Genomic DNA, 18577 nt, shown 5'->3' on the forward strand with positions numbered 1-18577 from the left:
AGTAGTCCTTAAAGTATTTTAAAGTTGTAAATGCGTGTACTAAACATCCGACCCAAAAAATGGCCACTTGTGTGGTTACGCCAATAAAAAGTGAGAATGTGCGCAGCCCTGTCAGGGTGTTTTAGGGGACTTTAGATAGAAGGCAAACGTTTGGCCTACTCCACACTTCAGTGGAAACAGGAAAGTACCAAATTGGCCCTGGGCAAGTCGAACCATCAGGAGGCGTTGGTGTATGTGAAATGTCGAGGTGTGTGTGCGTGATGCGTGTGATCGATTGGAGACGGCTTTTTTTTCCCCCTTGTTACGCTTCTTGCCTGGAACGCACATGACCGTCCGAGAGCTCGGGAACAATGGCCGCCATTGATGACCCCCGTGGACCCTTGACGTGTGCACACCACTCGTACACATCAGCGCACGTCGGTCCTGTTGCGTTTCCACCATCTTGCGCGCGTTTGCTCACGTTGGGCAGCTTCAATTAAATGCTGGTGGGGGGCCACAATTTTTCATCTGTGCTACTGGGGGGTGCCAAAAAGGACCACACACTTGACAAAAATGCTATTTTAATTAAATATGGGCAAAACATATGCACTTAATAGGCCTTGAATTCATTTTTGATCATATATTTTTCAATCCGTGTAAAACTCTTGTGTCCTATAACTCTGACAACAAAGAGTTTGAAGCAAACAAGTAAAAGGCTCGCTTGCATTTAAAAAAAAAAAAAAATCATTCAAGGGACAGCACAAAACTGCTGAACACGAAAACCAACATCATGTGCAAGAACTCATTTTGTGCATATTTCTACATAAATCAACTCTCAACATTTTAATATTATTGAGGTGCTATGTTTGTCTTGCATATAATGCCCCTCCCCCCCAAAAAAAATAATGCATACACAATTGATAGGACAGGACAAAACCAAGTTTGAGCGCAACTAAGCCATGTCTGTCATCTAGTGGTGAATGGTGATATTACAAATTAAAAGTACGGTTGACATACTTGCATATTTGCAGTTCCGCATCCATGGATTCGCATATGGTTGTTTTTTCCCCCCCCAATGTTTTTTCATACTTTGGATTTTTCCAAATGTATCCAGGATTTTCTGCCCCAGGATTTTCTGCCCCATTCTGCACCTAAATATATATATATAAATAAATGTTTTTAAACAATTAAAGATGAAATGCAAATATGTTTTGCTAAAAAAGTTCTTACATCTGAACTGTACTTAGGCTGTGATTCTTGATGCAGCACCAGAGGTGGTATATGCGGACCACACTTTTTAAACAATCCCTGCTAGATAGGTTATTACATGTAATATTTTTTTCTATTTTTATGCAAAAAATGGTACCACAAAAGTTCGTAGTGCACATGTTCTGTACTCCCCCTAACGCACAGGCGCACACACGCACACGCACACGCAAACGCATGGTGAGTTATAATCGCTCACTTTCATTTTAAAGAGAAAGCAATGATGAAGCGCACTTAAGCAGCTGCACGTTAACTTCAATGCAAACCTTCCAATCAGCACAAAAGCTGGAGGTGGTTCCATTTTTATGTTTATTTTTTTTAAATCATTGAATTTACAAACAAACCAACCCTACTTATGAATGCAAAGAGCTTTTTTGTTGGTACTAGTGATCGGTTTGGGGAGCGATCAGTCCGGTTTTTATTGCCACCCGTCACCAGACTTCCACTGAACCACCGAGTCGCACCTGAGCCTCTTGACCGGGCAACGCGCGCCTCGCCCCCGGTTGATGCCGACGGTCATGACCATGAACGGTGACGGCCGCCCACCCGCCGCCGCGCCGCTGGACCTCAGCACCAGCCAGCGGGGCAACACCTCGCCCGCAGCGGCGCCCGAATGCGGAGGTTGCCGGAAGGAGTCTGGCCGCCGCTCACCTGCGCCTCCGACGCACACTTGCGGCGCGCTCCCTCGCAAGAGGCCGGCCGACAGAGCTTCGCTCCGGCTTCCTTTTCGGAAGCGACCGATCGCCGTGGAGCCGGAGGAGCGAGAAACAGCGTCGGCAGAAGCCGGGCGGGCGGAGCGCCTTTCCCCGGCGGGGGAGGCTGACGCGCCGTCGCGGCGGGACACGAGCGCCGAGGGTCTGCCGGCCGTTGCTCGGGTAACCCGGATGCACACTGAGGAGGCGACAAGGACTTTTGGAGCTCGTCCCGTTCACGTCGTACCCTCGGTGACTTTTGGTGAGTACCGATGGTCACGTTATAATACTATTCAAATTGCCGATTTGGGCATTCGTCGAACAGGCACCCACCCCCGGTATTTGCGAGTAGGGACCGGCCCGTGAATAGCGAAAATCCGCGTAGATTTGACGCCCATTGAAATGCATTGGGATAAAAAAAATTATTAGTATTTTTTTTTTTTCTACAAACCCAAATTATTCTTCAAAAAACGCTGATAAACATTCAATTATGTTTTCTATGGAAAACGTGGAGAAACATTTGGGAAAATCCGAAATTGCATTCATTTGTATTTTTCCCCATTAAAAAAAAAAGGGGGGGGATTTGACAATGCGACTGCACTTTTTTTTTTTTGTAACTGACATTTTTATATGTAATATAGGGCTCTCGTTATTTTTCAGTTATTCTGGACAATTATGAATTTTGTTGAGTTTGATCAAAGTAACAAACCAAACACACATTTATTGAAAGAGAGTCTGGTTTAAAAAAAATCCTCTGCAAAATGCTCAGACAACAATAAAGTATACAAATTTTCATAGCACATTCATAGGTTAGCTTGACTTGCTTAAATGCTGCAATTAAGTATAGTTAGTAACTAGGTCCTTTAAACACGTCTTGTCAACTAGCGTTTCTGACACTTGTGCAAAATTAAAAGTCCCAATAACATTTGTATATAACAGAACCAGAACTTAAGAACAACAACTTCTAATCATGCATAAGAAGAGTGTATTTAAATATTCATATGGACCTCCGTTTCACAACGTAGCTACTTTTTAAATAGTTGATTTTTGAAATGATGAATTGAGTTGATTTGATTGTTGCTCAGCCGGAATGTAACATATTTTACTGAACTATATTTGGCTCAATTGTAACCGTTACATATACTGTACAGTGTACACTACTCACAAAAAGTGGGGGATATTTGGCTTTTGGGTAAAATAAAAATGCGGTGTTACCTTTACAGGTAACCCTAACCCTAACCCTTGATTTGACCTTCGTTCTGCTGACTCTGCTCATTTTAAAAAAAAATTGATTCCATTTATTAAATATATTTTTTATTTATGCAAATAAAAGTCCCTTTTAATATTTAGATTTTTTATTGTCATTTATTTTATTAGATTATTAATAGAAGTATTAAAATAATACACAGTATTATAAATAATATAATAATAATAAAATATTTGTGTGTGGACCGCTTCTCGCCCAAGCAAGATAATTTTTAAAGTCGGTTTTTCTTATTAAAAAAAAAAGTGTACAAATACAAAAATGGAGCAGAAGTTTCAAGTATTTAAATAAAATGTGCAATTTGACTTGGTTGACTATTAACATTCATCTGCAGAAAACATTAGGTACACTTGCACAATACACATTTATAGATTTGGAGCTCTTATTTAGCTCCATTACAGAATAAAAATTTAGGTGTAGAGCTCAATATGATGCAGTCGTAAACATGAAAATAATAGCCATGACGGCTCTTATTTGCATTGGTCTCATGAAACAGCGCCGTTGTGGTCCAAATTCCTGTTGTGTCACTAGAAACGAATTTCCTCCTGTGGTTTGTAAGGTGAATTACACATGATGACCCCCCCCCCCTTCCCCCGTGGTGTCGACAGCGTCTCACGCACGCAGCCATTGAGAAAATGTCCAGTTGGTGATTTCCCTTTTGACCAAAGTTGCTCTAACCCGAACCCTGTTTGTCAGGTCACCACCCGGCGTTCCTCTACCCGGAATTGGACCATTTTGGCTTCCATCACTCTCAGTACCTGCTGACGAGCGTCGCGCTGGCCACACGGCAAGATGAGGACGGAGACACGTAGGAGATTTGACTCTTGCTGTCAAGTATTGGCATATTTTAGATTTAGATTTGGATTTAGATTTAGATTTCATGAGAAAGGGGGGGAAAAGGGGGGTGAATGCAGCCAGCCTAAAAGGGGTCTATGAAAAATGCCACTTGGCGCTTTTCTCAAGAGGAGGAGCAACTGGCAAACGCACACACGAGACGCTTGTGTGCGACATTGGCCACCGCGCGTCGCCACTTGCGTCAATGCGGGTCGTCAGGGTCGGGAAAGGCGAGAGTGTTTGCTGTCAAGCACCCGGTGTGGTTTTTGTCAGGTATGTGCATCTCGACAATTGGTTCTTTTTCAATGAATAGGCTCGAAAACCCAACATCCGCTCCTCACTTCCTCATTTACCGCTCTTTCTCTCTTTCTTTATCGGCTTCATCTTGCTCTGAGTGTCTTTTCTCTGTCTGACGTGCGTGCGTTCGTCTCACATTCAAGTCAGAGGATGTTTTGCTTTACATGGCCCAAGTCTTGTGTCCCGTCTTCATGCTTCCGTTTCGTCTGTTCACATCGAGAACATTTGATCCAAACCTTGAGATCAACTCCACGTTGTGATTTTCGGAAGAAGACTTAGCCTGGGGCTGGAATGATCAAAGGCGTGCAGTCAGGGTAGGCAGGAGAGGCAGAGCCCTCCTGCCGCCTCATCTGCATGTTGAAGAGTAAAAACAAAACATTAATATTGCTTAATAAATTATTTTCCATTTTAGTTGTCTGGTTTGTGCTTTACATATATATTTTTTTCAGTCCAAATAAAATCAATGATTTCATCGTTAAAATAAGTAGCCTATGTCGTATTTTGGGTTCATCAGAGCAGAGTGAAAAGCCAGAAGAGAAAAAGACAACATGGCACAACATATTGTAAAGAAAATGTTGGATTTGACTTCATCTTTAATTTTATTGTATATTTTAGGCTCATCTTGAAATTTCAGTCCAATATCACTTTTTGTGAGTATCCCGTTCTGTAAAAAGTCCACAATTTGAAATTCCTTGTGCTAGTTTGACGAAAGCGTGTCACAGGTAGTGTTAATTCCGTCAATGAAAACTAAACCAAAATCATTTCGTCAACTCACATTTTTCACCAGACTAAAACTAGACTAGACTAAAACCCTCATTAATAAACAAAGTGGGACTAAATTGGTATGCGTTGTCATCGACTAATGAGGACGAGACAAAAATGTACTCCGCTTAATAAAAGATGGACTAAAATCTATGGACATTTTAGTTCAGGAACAAAAACGAGCCGAAAATGATATGATTTTCTAAACACACGAGACAGACAGGAGGTGGATTCACGGTGAAAGGTTAAAAAAACAAAACAAGGAAATTATAGTTCTAACATAACATTAATCCAACATCTATAATGTTCCAAAATAATGTTAATCCAACCGCTAACTAATGCTGGCTAACGTACCGTACTAGCTCGTAGCATGAAGCCATAGTAGCCACTTGTTGATACACACAAACAGTTGTTTTTCATCAAAAAGATAAGAAAGAATGAGAAATATTGTTAGATCCAAAATGTTTTAAGATTATCTGCGGACAAAAAATATATATACAGAGGTAAAATGATTGTCCTGACTAAAACCAGACCAAAATGTTTTGTTGACTAAAACTAGATGATTAAAATGATTTTTTCTTGGACTAAAATAAAGACTAAAATGCTCGAGTTTTAGTGTGGACTAAATAAAAAACTGGATGAGGTTGACTAACTATGATAAAAACTAACAAGTGTGAATGAAACTGGACTCAATTTAAAAATGGCGGATAAAATGAACACTAGTCACAGGTGTGTTATTGAGACACTTAAGTGAAAACCTGCACAAATGTGACATTTTCGACTTTGAAGGCAAGTTGCATGTGATGGCAATTTGTTGACACGCAAGTCGTCAGCTGTGCGTGATGATGTCACTTACAGGAATGAGTAGCAGCTGCGCACTTTCACACACATCTGCTTTTTTTTCGCCTCACATGCACCGGTGACGCTTCCTATTTGTTACCGCATTTGCTTCTATCGCCCATCAAAGGCGTTCTCATCAACGTTTGACGATGCCCCGACCCGAAGAGCGCTTGGAGCGTCTTCTCGAGAAACGCCACGGTTTCCTGTTGCGCAATCTCTGCAGTCTGGCAAGAAAAGCCCCTAGTCGTGCTAACGTAGATGGATTTCATGCCGCGCGGCGGCCATTGTTAGCGGCGGCAGGAAGTGACGTCAGAACCCCTCGCGCGACGCTTACTGGAAGCTAACGGCCGTGTGAAAAAAAAAGAAAGAAAAAAAACGGCAGTGCGGTTCGCAACAGGTGTGCTCCCTCCTCGTTTTTTTTTTTTTTTTTTTTAATTGTTATCAAAAATCCGTTCACAGTCATTATGCATGCGCTGTAACTGGAAATGGGGCCTTTAAGTTCATTTCAGAAAAATCACATTTCTGATTTTAATATAATTTTTTTTTCTGCTTGTCGTTGCTAGCTTTGTTTGTTTGTTTTTCTCCTGATACCAAAAAAAAAAAAGTTTTGGAACATTATTTAGCCAATCATAAACTACCACAGAAGTAATTTAAATAAATATTCTTTTGTACAAAGGTATCAGACAGACTTAACATAAAACAAGATATACAGATTGCGTAGTTCACACAACCACATTTGCCTTTGCAAAATCCACTTTGCTTAAAGGGGAAGTCAACTTTAAACATTTCTTGACAATAATAACTTGTATAAATGTATGTGACCTCAATAGTCTAAACATGACATTCTGATTAATATTACATTTGTGGAATAAGAGTTATGCAGCAAAATCCAGCCGTTTTGATCCATCTCGGCGGCGGCCATTTTGCCACTTGCTGTCAACTGAAGATGACATCACAGTTGCTCAGGGCTCAGGCTACGACCAATCACAGCTCACCTGTTTTTTGAAGCTGAGCTGTGATTGGTTGTTACCTGAGACCAGTGAGCAACTGTGATGTCAATTTCACTGGACAGCAAGTGGCAAAATGGCCGCCTTCTGATATTGAATAAAAACTGCTGGATCTTGCTGTTTAACTCATATTCCACTAACGTAATACTAACCAGAATACCATATTTAGAGTAGTGGGGCTGCATAGACCGTCTTGTCAAGAAATTTTGGGGGTGTTGACTTCCCCTTTAATGCCAACAAATGATGCAAAACGCTTTTGACATGCTAACAGTTAGCATCAATAGTCATGGTTTTCTACGCAACAAATGGCGGACATTTGCACACAGACAAATATTCTATTTATATGTGTATGTGTATATATATATATATATATATATATATACTGCCTCCTGGTGGCCAAAGAAGGCACATCCAGAAGGAGTACCACAATGAATTAAATTGCAGCACAATGGATCATAATCAATCACAAATACGGGATTTTGTTTTATGAACAGATTAATAGACTTTCTATTCATCCCAATGGGGAAAGATGATTTGAGCTACAAGTGTTTACATATGGATGGCTAATTGTGTTTTTCATTCCAGAGCTCTGCACATAGCGGTGGTGCAAGGCGAGCTGGCCGTCGTCCGGCAACTCATCCATCTGCTGGAGTGCGCCGGCAGAAGCCTGGACATCTACAACAACCTGCGACAGGTGAAAGCCACGCACACACACGTTGTTGCCATCGCAGCTCGCCATCCCATGTGGATTTTAACGACATCATCAAAGCCTCCGTCGGGCTAACGTGATGCAACTTGCATCCGTGTGGCAGGTTAACCGCATTCCCCGGCCTCGCCTAACATGGAAAAGAATGAAAGAGGAAACGGCGCCGTTTCCTGCTCGCCTCGAGTTTTGCTCGCACATTCTTTTGTGACTCTTAATTATTCCGTGGAATTTACCTTTTTTTTTTTTCCTTTCTTTTCTTCAAACCACCTGTACTCGCCACGAGCCAAATCACAAGCAAGCCGGGAAGAATCGTACACACGCTCCCGTGTTTCGTTATTGCTCTCCTGGTTCCCGCTTTGAGATCAAAAGGGATTTTTTTTTTTTCAAGATTTCCTTTCTATTGTGAAAGACATCCAAATGTGTATTGATCAACATGAACAGCAAATGCCACCAAAATGATCGATATTTGGGACAGACCACTTTTCTTACAAGAATCAGACCCAAAATGATGACTTTTCTACTATTTAGAGTGCACTTTTCCTACCAAATCTGACTAAATAAAAAAAAGTCAATCTTTTCACTAATCCGAATGCTCATTTTGACCTTACAAGGTCAATGAAGCATTTTTTTTTTCTAGACAAACTTTATTCGAAAATAAAAATAAATACATACATATATATACATATATATATATATATATATATATATATGTATGTATTTATTTATATGCATATATATATATATATATATATATATATATATATATATATATATATATATATACATATATATACATATATATGCAAACAATTGTGCAAACACAACAAAATAAAATAAAACATTTTTTTTTAGCTATGACAGCGTTTCTTTCTATCAGTATTCAATTTCGAAACAAGAATCTGTTGGAAAAAAGGGTGTAGGAAGAAATAAAACTCCCACCCCTTAATCCTTGTCAAAATGTACCACTTAAATTCACCCGGAAAATCTGTTCAGGTTATTGCAAATAATTTAGATTAGAAAATCAGGCAAATTGCAACATAAAACAGAAAGTTTAAGTAAAAATGAAGAAACTGAAATCGCTGGATACAAAACACTCACGATGATGTATTTGGATTTTTTATTAGTTTTTCTTTTTCACGGCTATTATGTCATTTTTCTAAAAAAATTCACCTCAGCGAGGTGCTCCACTTTTCTCATCGTGCCATCAATTCAAACGTGTGCGATATCCTGTCTGCAAAGCCGACACCGAAACACACTTCTTCTTTTTTTTCTCACGCCCTCGCTTTACACGCAACATCCCCGCAAACAAAATTGACTTTCCTGCCACTTTTGTGCACGTTGAGCACGCAGAAGAAGAAAATATTTCTAATACTGCTGCTGACCAAGCCTGAGTTTCTGTGAACAGTGGATTTGGTGAACAATTTTGCAAGTGCTCGATTGTGCTTGAATCCCGATAACGTGACAGATATTTTGGACTCAATCACACGCACGCACGCATGCAGAATGTGTGACGAAATCCCTCAAGCGGCCGCACACACTTTGCGTTGATCACCATGAACATAAGAATGCAATGACTTCCTGCAATGTGGTGTTCTGGGATGACCCACAAATAAGAATCTATAACCCAAAACCACTTTGGTTTTAGCGGCCATTTTAGGCCCTCCAGCTATGAACTCATCTTTGAAATTTTGTTGTTTGCGCTCAATTGAAACCACCTACATGAATTTTTGAAGTTTTGTCGGTCAAGACGAGACCTACAAAAAAGTTTGACCCTCCACAAGGGGGCTGCTGCCATTTTGGCTGTCTTCCGCCCTCTGCTGTCGACTAAAATTGACATCAAACGGCCTTCAGGCTCGCATTGCGAACGTCACCAGAACAAACCCAGGAAACGGGTGAGCTGTGGGCCTTGGCAATGCGAGCCCGAGGGCAGTTTGACGGCATTTTCAGTCAACTGCAGATGGCGCTATACGACAAAATGGCAGCCCCCTGAGATGGATGAACACGGATGGATTAATTTGCTTAATTTTTTTCAATTCACATATCTGTGGATTTTTTTAATCATTTAAAAAATATATTTCCTAGAATGAATTATCTAATTAATTTTAAAAACTGTGTGTGTGTGTGTGTGGGGGGGTATCCTGAATTTATCTCCTCAAAAAACGTATGTCAAATAAATATATGAATAAATAAATACATTTTTTAATTAATTAATTTAATTAAGTTTAATTTAATGAAATTCATTTTATAATAATAACATATTTTATTTTATTAATATATTATATAACAATTAATTAATTAATTCCAATGCATTTCAATAGGTGTCAATTACTTTATGTATATATTTGTGGGCCGGCCCGGTCTCTATCCCGCGGGAATAGCCAGCATTGACTGTATCTGTATGTTAGATGTGCCTAAAAGAGGCGGGGCCTACTTGTGTGTCATGTGACATCTGCATGCGAGTGTTCAGGCGTGAGCTGTGGCCGTCAGCTGCTCCTGTGTGCGTGTGCTCGTTGTGTTTTTCTGTTCACCTGGCAGTCATTGCCACAAAAAAAAGTGCATGGTGACTGCGGCTCTCCTTTCCCACAAACAAGGGCATTACACTATATAAGTGTTTAGTTATACTGTAAATAGCCGTAAAAACAATCACTATAAACCAGATATCCGCAGTAGATGAATTTCACTGTGACTTGTGTAGACATACAAAAAAGCAATTTGCATTTGTGTGTTTGTGTGTACTTTGATATCCTCGTTCTGAGAAGTCACGTGACCCCCCCCCCCTCCCCCCTCCCTCTCCTCCTCACCAAACCCCTCCTCGTCTAGCTTGAGGCTGTTTCGTAACATACCTGAGGTTCACAGGGTGGTTCGCGGGGACTTTCCCTTCTTGCACGTCGCTCTCTCATGGCGCCCTCGAGTCACCCTGGCGCTATCAGAAGAAAAACAACGACGTTTATTTGTGTGCAAGCGTGATCTCTTTGCAGTTGTCTGTTTGGCGTGGCATGAAAGCGTTTCACTGTCCATTCATCTCCAAGGAATGTCGGAGTAACGTAGGGAAGGACGAGGGATTTTCCCTCCTCGCTCTCCTGCCTTTTTGCTCTTCCTTGTCACACACACGCACATTCTCTCTCGCAGGCGCGCACACACACGCGAGTACACTTCTTCTTATCGACGGTCTGGTTTTGTTTTAGTCCCTCTCGAGGCTTTTTACAGGAAGGTCTGATTTGAAGGCCTAAATATGGGGAGGTGATGGGTCACTTCCTGTTCGAGAGGATCAGTTTATGACATATACTGTAAATATATGACAGTGTTTGTGTGTGTGTGTGTGACGAGCGAATGTGTGTGCGCGTGTGTGAGTCACAAGATTCAGGGAAACTGACGGACAATGGCGTAATTGGATGAAGTCCATAAAGACTGTCTTTTAACTTGATTGTCTTACTGGAAGGCCGGGACCTCTACTCCAGCTCTCGCCATTCCTTACCCGAACCTCAACCATAACCCAATTCAAACCTAAACTCTAAAACCAAGTCTTGACCCTCAAAAAGAGGTCTTGAGTTCACAAAAATGTCCTCAATCTGTTGATTAAAGACGTATTTTGGTCCTCACAATGTAGTATGTACAAGTACACACACATACACACCCTTGAAATATTCTCAAACACTACTGAAATGCTCTCACACATTCTACCCAAATTCTCTTGTGAACTACAGAAATACTATCACGCGCTGTACTGAAAAAATTGTCAAACGTGGCTCTCACACACTACCTAAACCCTGCCACACACACTACTGAAACACCTCCAAACACTACTGAAATGCTGTCACAGATGCTACAAAAGTCTGTGGTGATCTACAGCAATACTGTCTCACACATTACTGGAACGTTCTCACGCATAGCCGAAATGGTCTCACACACTACTGAAACACGGCAAATAAATCCTGAGGAATCGTGCTTACACACTACAGAAATGTTTTCTCACAGCCATGACTGAAACACTTTCCTCATACACACTACTAACGTGCTATCACACACACTACTGAAATGCTTTAGGTAAAAGTACTTAAACACTCTCACACACACTACTAAAATTCTCCTAACCACACTACTTAAAGGGTTTACACACAAGCTACTCAAACACTCTCACACACTACTGAAACTTTTACAATGCCACTGAAAGGCTCTAACACTCAGGACTGAAATGCTCTCTTACTACTGAAACAATTTCCTCATACACACTACTAACACACTATCACGAACACAGTACTGAGATTCTTTCACTAAAACTACTGAAACACTCTCACACATGACTAAAATTCCAAAATTCCTCTTACTCAGACTATTGCTCTCACACACACTATTGAAACACTTTCACACACATTACTGAAATGTTCTTCCATAGACTGCTAAAACTTTCATCGACACTACTGAAACTCTTCCACAAACAACTGAAACACTCTCACACACACTACTTAAACTCCTCACCATTCTAAAGAAAAACTCCCTCGCACGATTAATACGCTTGCACACACACTACTGAAACACGTGCTTATTTAACTTTCAGTATATGACATGCGAGCAAGACGTCCTCACTAGGATTTCAAACTCCAAGTCAGCCAAAGAGCAAAAGTGAAACTTTTTTCAGTTGCTATTTATTGTGCAAGCTGTCCAAATATGAGTGGGAAAATCCACTTCCCTGTATGCTGAACGCTGGCTTTATTTAAACACCAGCTTCCTTGCTGGTGAGTGTCGACATGTTTATCGGCAGGATGACACGCTGACCTCACGCTCGGGAATGTCCTGCGTTGCTCAACTGGTGCCCAGTAGATTTGTCCAGGTGGTATTTGTCTTTGATTCCCGACTAGTCGGACTAACGATGACTGAATGAGTACAATTGACAACCTGCTTGACAATGACACAAGTGAAACCACAGGCGGCCATCTTACGTTGCCGCTCGCTAAGGCCGCCTCACTTGAATGCATTGATTTCCCCCGCGGCGTTTTTACGTTATTTTCTGTGTCTATGACACAAATGATGATGATAAGTCTGAGGTAAGCGCTACATTTATATTTCATCGGTAAGAATGCGACCATCTGAGGCGATATTTGTTCGGCGACTGCACTAGATCAAAATACGTAGGGAGTTCCCAAAAGACGTAACTTCCGCTCTTGTATGTGCTGGTGACGCATATTGACTGCAAACAACAATTAACAATTAAATGGCTGAAAATGTATAATTAATTTAAATTTGCGAGTAAATTGAGTCAAGATGGTACCACATATTCCGCATAGTTGCATAATTCCTAATATAATATATGTTCGCCGGTGCAATAACGTTTTAGAAACACGTTTTAGAAACACTTGTCTTGACTAGTTTTAATCTTGCCGAACAGCTCTATTCATTTTGGTCACCAATTATGGCCAATTGTAGAAAATGTGTCAAAAATGATGACTCACTGTGTTTTGTTAGTTAGGCGTAATGATCGGGCGTTGGCTCGACTTTATTGTGTCTTTTAATCTGTAGTGTTTAATGACTTGTGTTAAATGTCATGTGAAATTTCCCCTCACGGTGCATCCAGAGCCACCCCACCCTACACACATTGCATGCAGGGCCTCATCTTCTATGATCCCAGCCCCCCCCCCACACATCCATTTTTCTGGCCCATGAAACATAGCCCTCAAAATGAAATCTTCCTTGGGGGGCACAATTTGTTCAAAGGCGACTCTTGGAGTGCACGTTCAATCATTTGTTGACACTTTCCCTCGGCAGACTCCTCTTCACCTGGCGGTGATCACCCAGCAAGCGAGCATGGTGGAGGCCCTGCTGAGGGCCGGTTCGGACCCGTCCGCGTTGGACCGCAACGGCCAGACGGCGCTGCACCTCTGCTGCGAATACGACCATCCGGCGTGTCTGTCCGTGGTGCTCTCGCTGCCGTCGTCGGTCGCCTCCCTGGAGATGAAAAACTTTCAGGGTAAGGCTGCTCTTTAACTAGGCAAGATCCACAAAAAAAACATCAAGAAGTAGAGTACATTCATTATTATTATTATTATTATTATTATTATTATTTATACAGTGTATATTTTATAGCTTTACACATGTACTGTAATATACGTTGTAGGCATACACTGATGAGCGGGAGCGCGGGATTGGGGGGCTCAGGAGTTCCTGGTTTTAAAAGGCGGGCCAGGCTTGTTGATTGATGTGGAAGTTAGCGAATGAGGATTTTCAAGTGGCTGTCAAAAAAAAAAAAAATGCCACAGCTTGACTTTAGCCCCTAGTATAGTTAGATAGCTAGCTAGTTATCTAGCTCCCTAGCGGGTAAACGAGCACCATGGGAGCTAGCTGGCTAGCACGTGAAAGTAAAAACCCTGCCACAGTTTGGCTTTAACCTCTGATGCTGCCTAGCTAGCTGCCTAGCTCCCTAGCAGATAAATGAGCACCATGAAAGCTAGCTAGGGAGCTAGCTAAATAGCAACTGAGGCGAAAGCCAAACTGTGGAAGGGATTTTACTTTCTGGACCTGGATTTGACACCTGGCGTCAATTGAGGCCATCGGCAGGTCGGCTAAGAATGTGTTATTTTGTTATCATTTTTTTTAATGAAGTGAAGGAAAGAGCACCCGTGGCGGTTTCTATCCTTCTGTCCTAACTACCTGTTATGGAATGCATTTGTCCTGACTAGCAGTGCTAGGCTATAGCAATTAGCTAATGATGTTTACTGACCTGAACAGGATTAGAAGTAGTAAAGAAAATGAATGGGTGGAATTTATGTTGCACTTTCTGATCATTTGACTGATCCTCTTACAGCCAGCAGGACTAATTTGCCTGACTTGTTTCATTTCATGCACGCGTCTTTGAACCTTTTTTTGTCCTTTTATGTTCACCTAATCTCATATCAAAAAAGGAAATTGGAGTTGGGGGGCTCATTTACAAATGTAATTGAATTGAACTAATTTTAATTAATAATTAATTAATTACTAATTTGATTTTTAACTTTAACTGAATCATTTAATTAACATGTATTTATTTATTTTTTGCTGGGGTGCATCTTTTGGCTGGGGGCAGATGGGGGAGGGAGTTCATGAGTAAACAGGGAGTTCAATACAAATTTAAAAAAGGCAAAATAAACCCCATATTCACCCATCCTATCTTCGTCAGCTGTTTACATTCTGCACCTTTGAACTCCCACACCAGGTTTGAGCCCCCTGCACGTGGCTGTGCTACACGGACACCGAGATTTGGTCTCCATGCTGCTGGGAGCGGGAGCTGACGTCAACACCACGGTCAGTCCATTCGTTGCATTCATCCGACTCGTCGCGCAGTTTACATTCACCGCGCCTGCGCTCAGATGGATGACTTTCCCGCACCCTCGTCATTAGGACATCAAGAGTGGCCAGAGTTCCCTCATTCTTGCGGTGGAGAGCAACAATACAGAGATGGTCCGCTTCCTCATTGAGGTAAAGAGATTGTGTGGGAACTGGGAAGACTTGCGACTCACTTCCAGATTGGAAGACACTGGCTTTCAAACTTCGTTCTAAAATGACCACATTCATCTTGTCAGGATTCTCGCGGATCCGTAAAAAGTCTTGAAAGGCTTTGAATCCATTCATCTAAAAACAAGACCTTAATTGCCGTTAAAATTAATTCATCTTGAGAACATTTTTTTTTTTATGATACTTTTTTATTTTTTAAGAATAATTGCTTTAAACAACAACAACAAAAAGATTTAGCGGGGGTACATGCGTGTCCGAGTCCAGCATGCATCATTATGCCTGTTTTCCTGTCCCCTTGGCGCAGAGCGGCTGCGACGTGAACAGGCCGTCGTACAGCAGCAACACGGCCCTGCACAGCGCCTGCGCGCGGGGCCAGGCGGACGTGGTGCGGGTGCTGCTGAAGAGCGGTGCCGACAGCAGCCTCAAGAACTACCACAACGACACGCCCGTCATGCTGGCCAAGAACAAGAAGGTAAACTTTAACGCTGAAGCCTTGGCGGAGGTCGGGGCATACCGTATTTTCAATGGTGGTACATTGGTGCCTTGAGATACGAGTTGAATTTCCATGAACACGTGTCTAACGCAAAACACTAGTACCTCAAATCACATTTTCATCATTAATCAGCCTTCCCCAAAATGCAGCAGCAAAAATTAGGAAAAATAGCCCATCATAAAATTCTATAAAAACAAAAAAACCTTCAGGACATGATGAAATAGAATTAATAAGAATGAAACAGTTTTTGTCTCCGCTCCTTCTGGTGTGCCCACTTTGGCCACATGGAGGCAGTATAAGACAAACGGATACACTACTGTACATTGAGGCATTATTATGAATCCCAATAGAGCACTGGTTCTTAATCTGCTACTTCCCAGTTAATGGTGAGGGGATGGACAAAGCAAACCAATTGAATTTGTTTATCCTGCCATCTAGTGGACAAACAAGGATACTGCACCATGCTCATTCCTTTCATCCTGCTCTTTTTCCACAGCTGTTGAGCTCCATCCATCCATTTATCCATCCAATGCAATTCCAAATTGTTCAAGTGCAGTTAGCGTTTGACTTGCGAATGCAATGGAACCTTGGCTTGCCGATCTAGGTGCTGTAATGACCTCACATGTGGGCAAGGCGAGCCACCGCTGCCAAGGCACTCTAAACAGTTTTTTGAGCAAGACAAAACAAAGGAGCTGCTGTAGGCTTTAACACGCAGACTAATCAGCCAACCTGACTTAAGCTCATGACGTCGCTCATTCGGCCACTCCCCTTAAAGGCACACATCCAACATGTGACTACTACAATGTGTACACTTGATAAAACCATATATTTTTTTTCAATTGTGTTCAATGTTTGATCATGTTTTTATGTGATAAGTAGTCAGGGACGGGACCAGCTTGTGAATAGCGAAAATGCGCGCTTAATTGGCGCTCGTTATAAATACATTGAAGGGGGAAAAAAGACGCCACAAACATTTGTAATGTTTTGCAGATAGCAGACATCTTACGAGGGAGGGGCTCCTCCATCCGACTTCCGGATCAACACATCGGCACGTCATCGTCGCCACATGGCAGCAACTTGATGACCAATGGTAGTAGACACTACATTAGGTACACCTGCACAATACAAGTCTTCAATCCATCTGAATGAGCATTTACAATAATCAAGAGTCCTGGAATAATTGTTATTATTTAAAAAAAAAATGATATGAATTTGGTTATTTAAAATGTATTTATTTTTTCGCATTAATCATATTAAATAATATAAATGTAATAATAACAATAATTTGATGTAATTTATAAGATGCAAAAATATTAGTAAAATTTATATATTTAGTATTACTGTATTTGCTGTAAGTAATAAAATTAATTAAGTGTTGAATGTTTTATCATTAAAATAAACGATTTCATATGAACTACAATTGTTACTAATACAGTGCAAATATATTTGTAGAATACTTTTTAAAAATCACATTTTTGAAAATGAATCATAATTAAATTAATAATTCATTTTTTAATCAATTTCACAAATCATTAAACCTGTATGAATTATTTTATTATTTAAATATTTTTTACATGAAATTAACTGAAAAACTAAGAGTAAAATTAAAAAAGTTTTTTTTTGGGTTGTTAATTTGTTAAATAATGTTTTTAGGTAGCATTTTATTTAAAAAAAAATTGAAATAATTTCTAAGAACTACAATATAGTATCACATATATTTGAACTTTTTTGTTTTTGTTTTTCTTACCTGACCAGCCTGGCCCATCCATTCATATTAAAAATCAAATTTGACCCTTTAGCATCAAAAATTGCTCACCACTGATTTCGAAACTGCACCTCCTCAGTAGCTCAGCTCCTCTCTTGGTTTCTCAATATGACAATAGTATTTATTCATTGTCCTTCGCATAAGATAATGTATGCTTTTCTTTTTTCTTTCTTCCTTTGTAATTGTAGGTTCCTCATCTCCAAGCCACAGTCGTGATTGTTCTCCCTCGACGATGCCGCCCACCCCTCACTCCAGCGTCCCCCACTCGCCGAGAACTCCGCCTATGCTCGCCTTTCCATTTTACTAGCGCAGATTCCTCCTGCATCGACACTGGCCACTATAGTATCCCTTGGACCGTCACGCAGCGAGGCGAAATGACCAAACTTTGATTCAGGGATTTTGCAAGTGAAAAAGAGCAATAAAGTCATGAATTTATGGGGGGGGAAACAACTGCAGTGTGCGAGGGGAACCGTGACTTCTGGTTGAGTCAGTTCCGTGACTGAGCTGTGATGCGTCTTAAATTTGTTCATTGCAGTCATGTGCAAAAGACGGCAGAAGGGCTTTTTTTATACCCCGGGCATGAACCTAAACGTTTGCGTCCGCCACAAGTTTGTTTAATCATAACCTGTATACCACGTACCGTATATAGTGACTGTCGAGGAGCCCCTGCACTTATCAACTGATGGAATTTGCATTACATTTGCATTAGTTGTGTGTGTGTGTGTATGTTTTTTTGTTTTTGTTTTTGTTTTACATCCGCTACTCACAAAAAGTTAGCAATTTTGATTGAGCCTTCTAGTAAAATTTCAAGATGAACCTAAAATGCACTATGACCTTTACAGGTGAACTTCAATCGACCTTTTGAATGTCCAACTGTTCAATATTTGAGTACATTTTGCACAATTTGCTGTTTGACAACATGAAGCTGAACAGCAAACCTTTCTGTGACTCTTCCGGTCTCACTGTATCTGTGTTGCCTATTTTACCTAACTTTTTGTGAGTAGTCTCTATTGAATGTGTATGTGTGTGTTATTTTGTCTTTGTTTTAAAAAAAAAAAGTAATTAAAAAAGTACAGTATATTTAAAAATACATATGCACTTGTGTCGTGTGTAGCCATACATTTATGAGTATGAATATAATTTAGTAATGTCATAATTTGTTGTTTTTTTGTCTTTTCAACGTAATTATT

The 18577-nt window shown here is 40.8% G+C and overlaps 1 protein-coding gene across 3 annotated transcripts; it reads left to right on the forward strand.

Annotated features, from left to right (window-relative positions):
• The first annotated feature begins 1441 nt into the window (after positions 1-1441).
• bcl3 (BCL3 transcription coactivator) lies at positions 1442-18477 on the forward strand. Of its 3 annotated transcripts, none has more exons than XM_077574531.1 (9): positions 1442-2199; positions 3898-4009; positions 7527-7635; positions 13408-13609; positions 14831-14919; positions 15016-15093; positions 15434-15601; positions 16613-16731; positions 17576-18477. In XM_077574531.1, the coding sequence occupies exons 1-9, from the start codon at positions 1752-1754 to the stop codon at positions 17601-17603; spliced, it is 1353 nt and encodes a 450-aa protein (XP_077430657.1). In that variant the 5' UTR covers positions 1442-1751; the 3' UTR covers positions 17604-18477. The 3 variants fall into 3 exon arrangements, with proteins under 3 accessions (XP_077430657.1, XP_077430656.1, XP_077430658.1); XM_077574530.1 differs by having other exon boundaries at positions 1448-2199; positions 16613-16712; XM_077574532.1 differs by lacking the exons at positions 1442-2199; positions 3898-4009 and adding an exon at positions 4074-4308 and having other exon boundaries at positions 16613-16712.
• Positions 18478-18577: the final 100 nt, after the last annotated feature.

The sequence above is a fragment of the Vanacampus margaritifer genome, chromosome 9 (genome assembly GCF_051991255.1).
Source record: "Vanacampus margaritifer isolate UIUO_Vmar chromosome 9, RoL_Vmar_1.0, whole genome shotgun sequence".
Classification (NCBI taxonomy): domain Eukaryota; kingdom Metazoa; phylum Chordata; class Actinopteri; order Syngnathiformes; family Syngnathidae; genus Vanacampus; species Vanacampus margaritifer.

Coding starts and splice junctions, on each gene's coding strand:
- bcl3 (XM_077574530.1), top strand. CDS start 1,752: ATGCCGACGGTCATGACCATGAACGGTGACGGCCGCCCACCCGCCGCC. Junction 13,610..14,830: donor GGAGATGAAAAACTTTCAGG/GTAAGGCTGCTC, acceptor CTCCCACACCAG/GTTTGAGCCCCCTGCACGTG. Junction 14,920..15,015: donor GAGCTGACGTCAACACCACG/GTCAGTCCATTC, acceptor CCTCGTCATTAG/GACATCAAGAGTGGCCAGAG.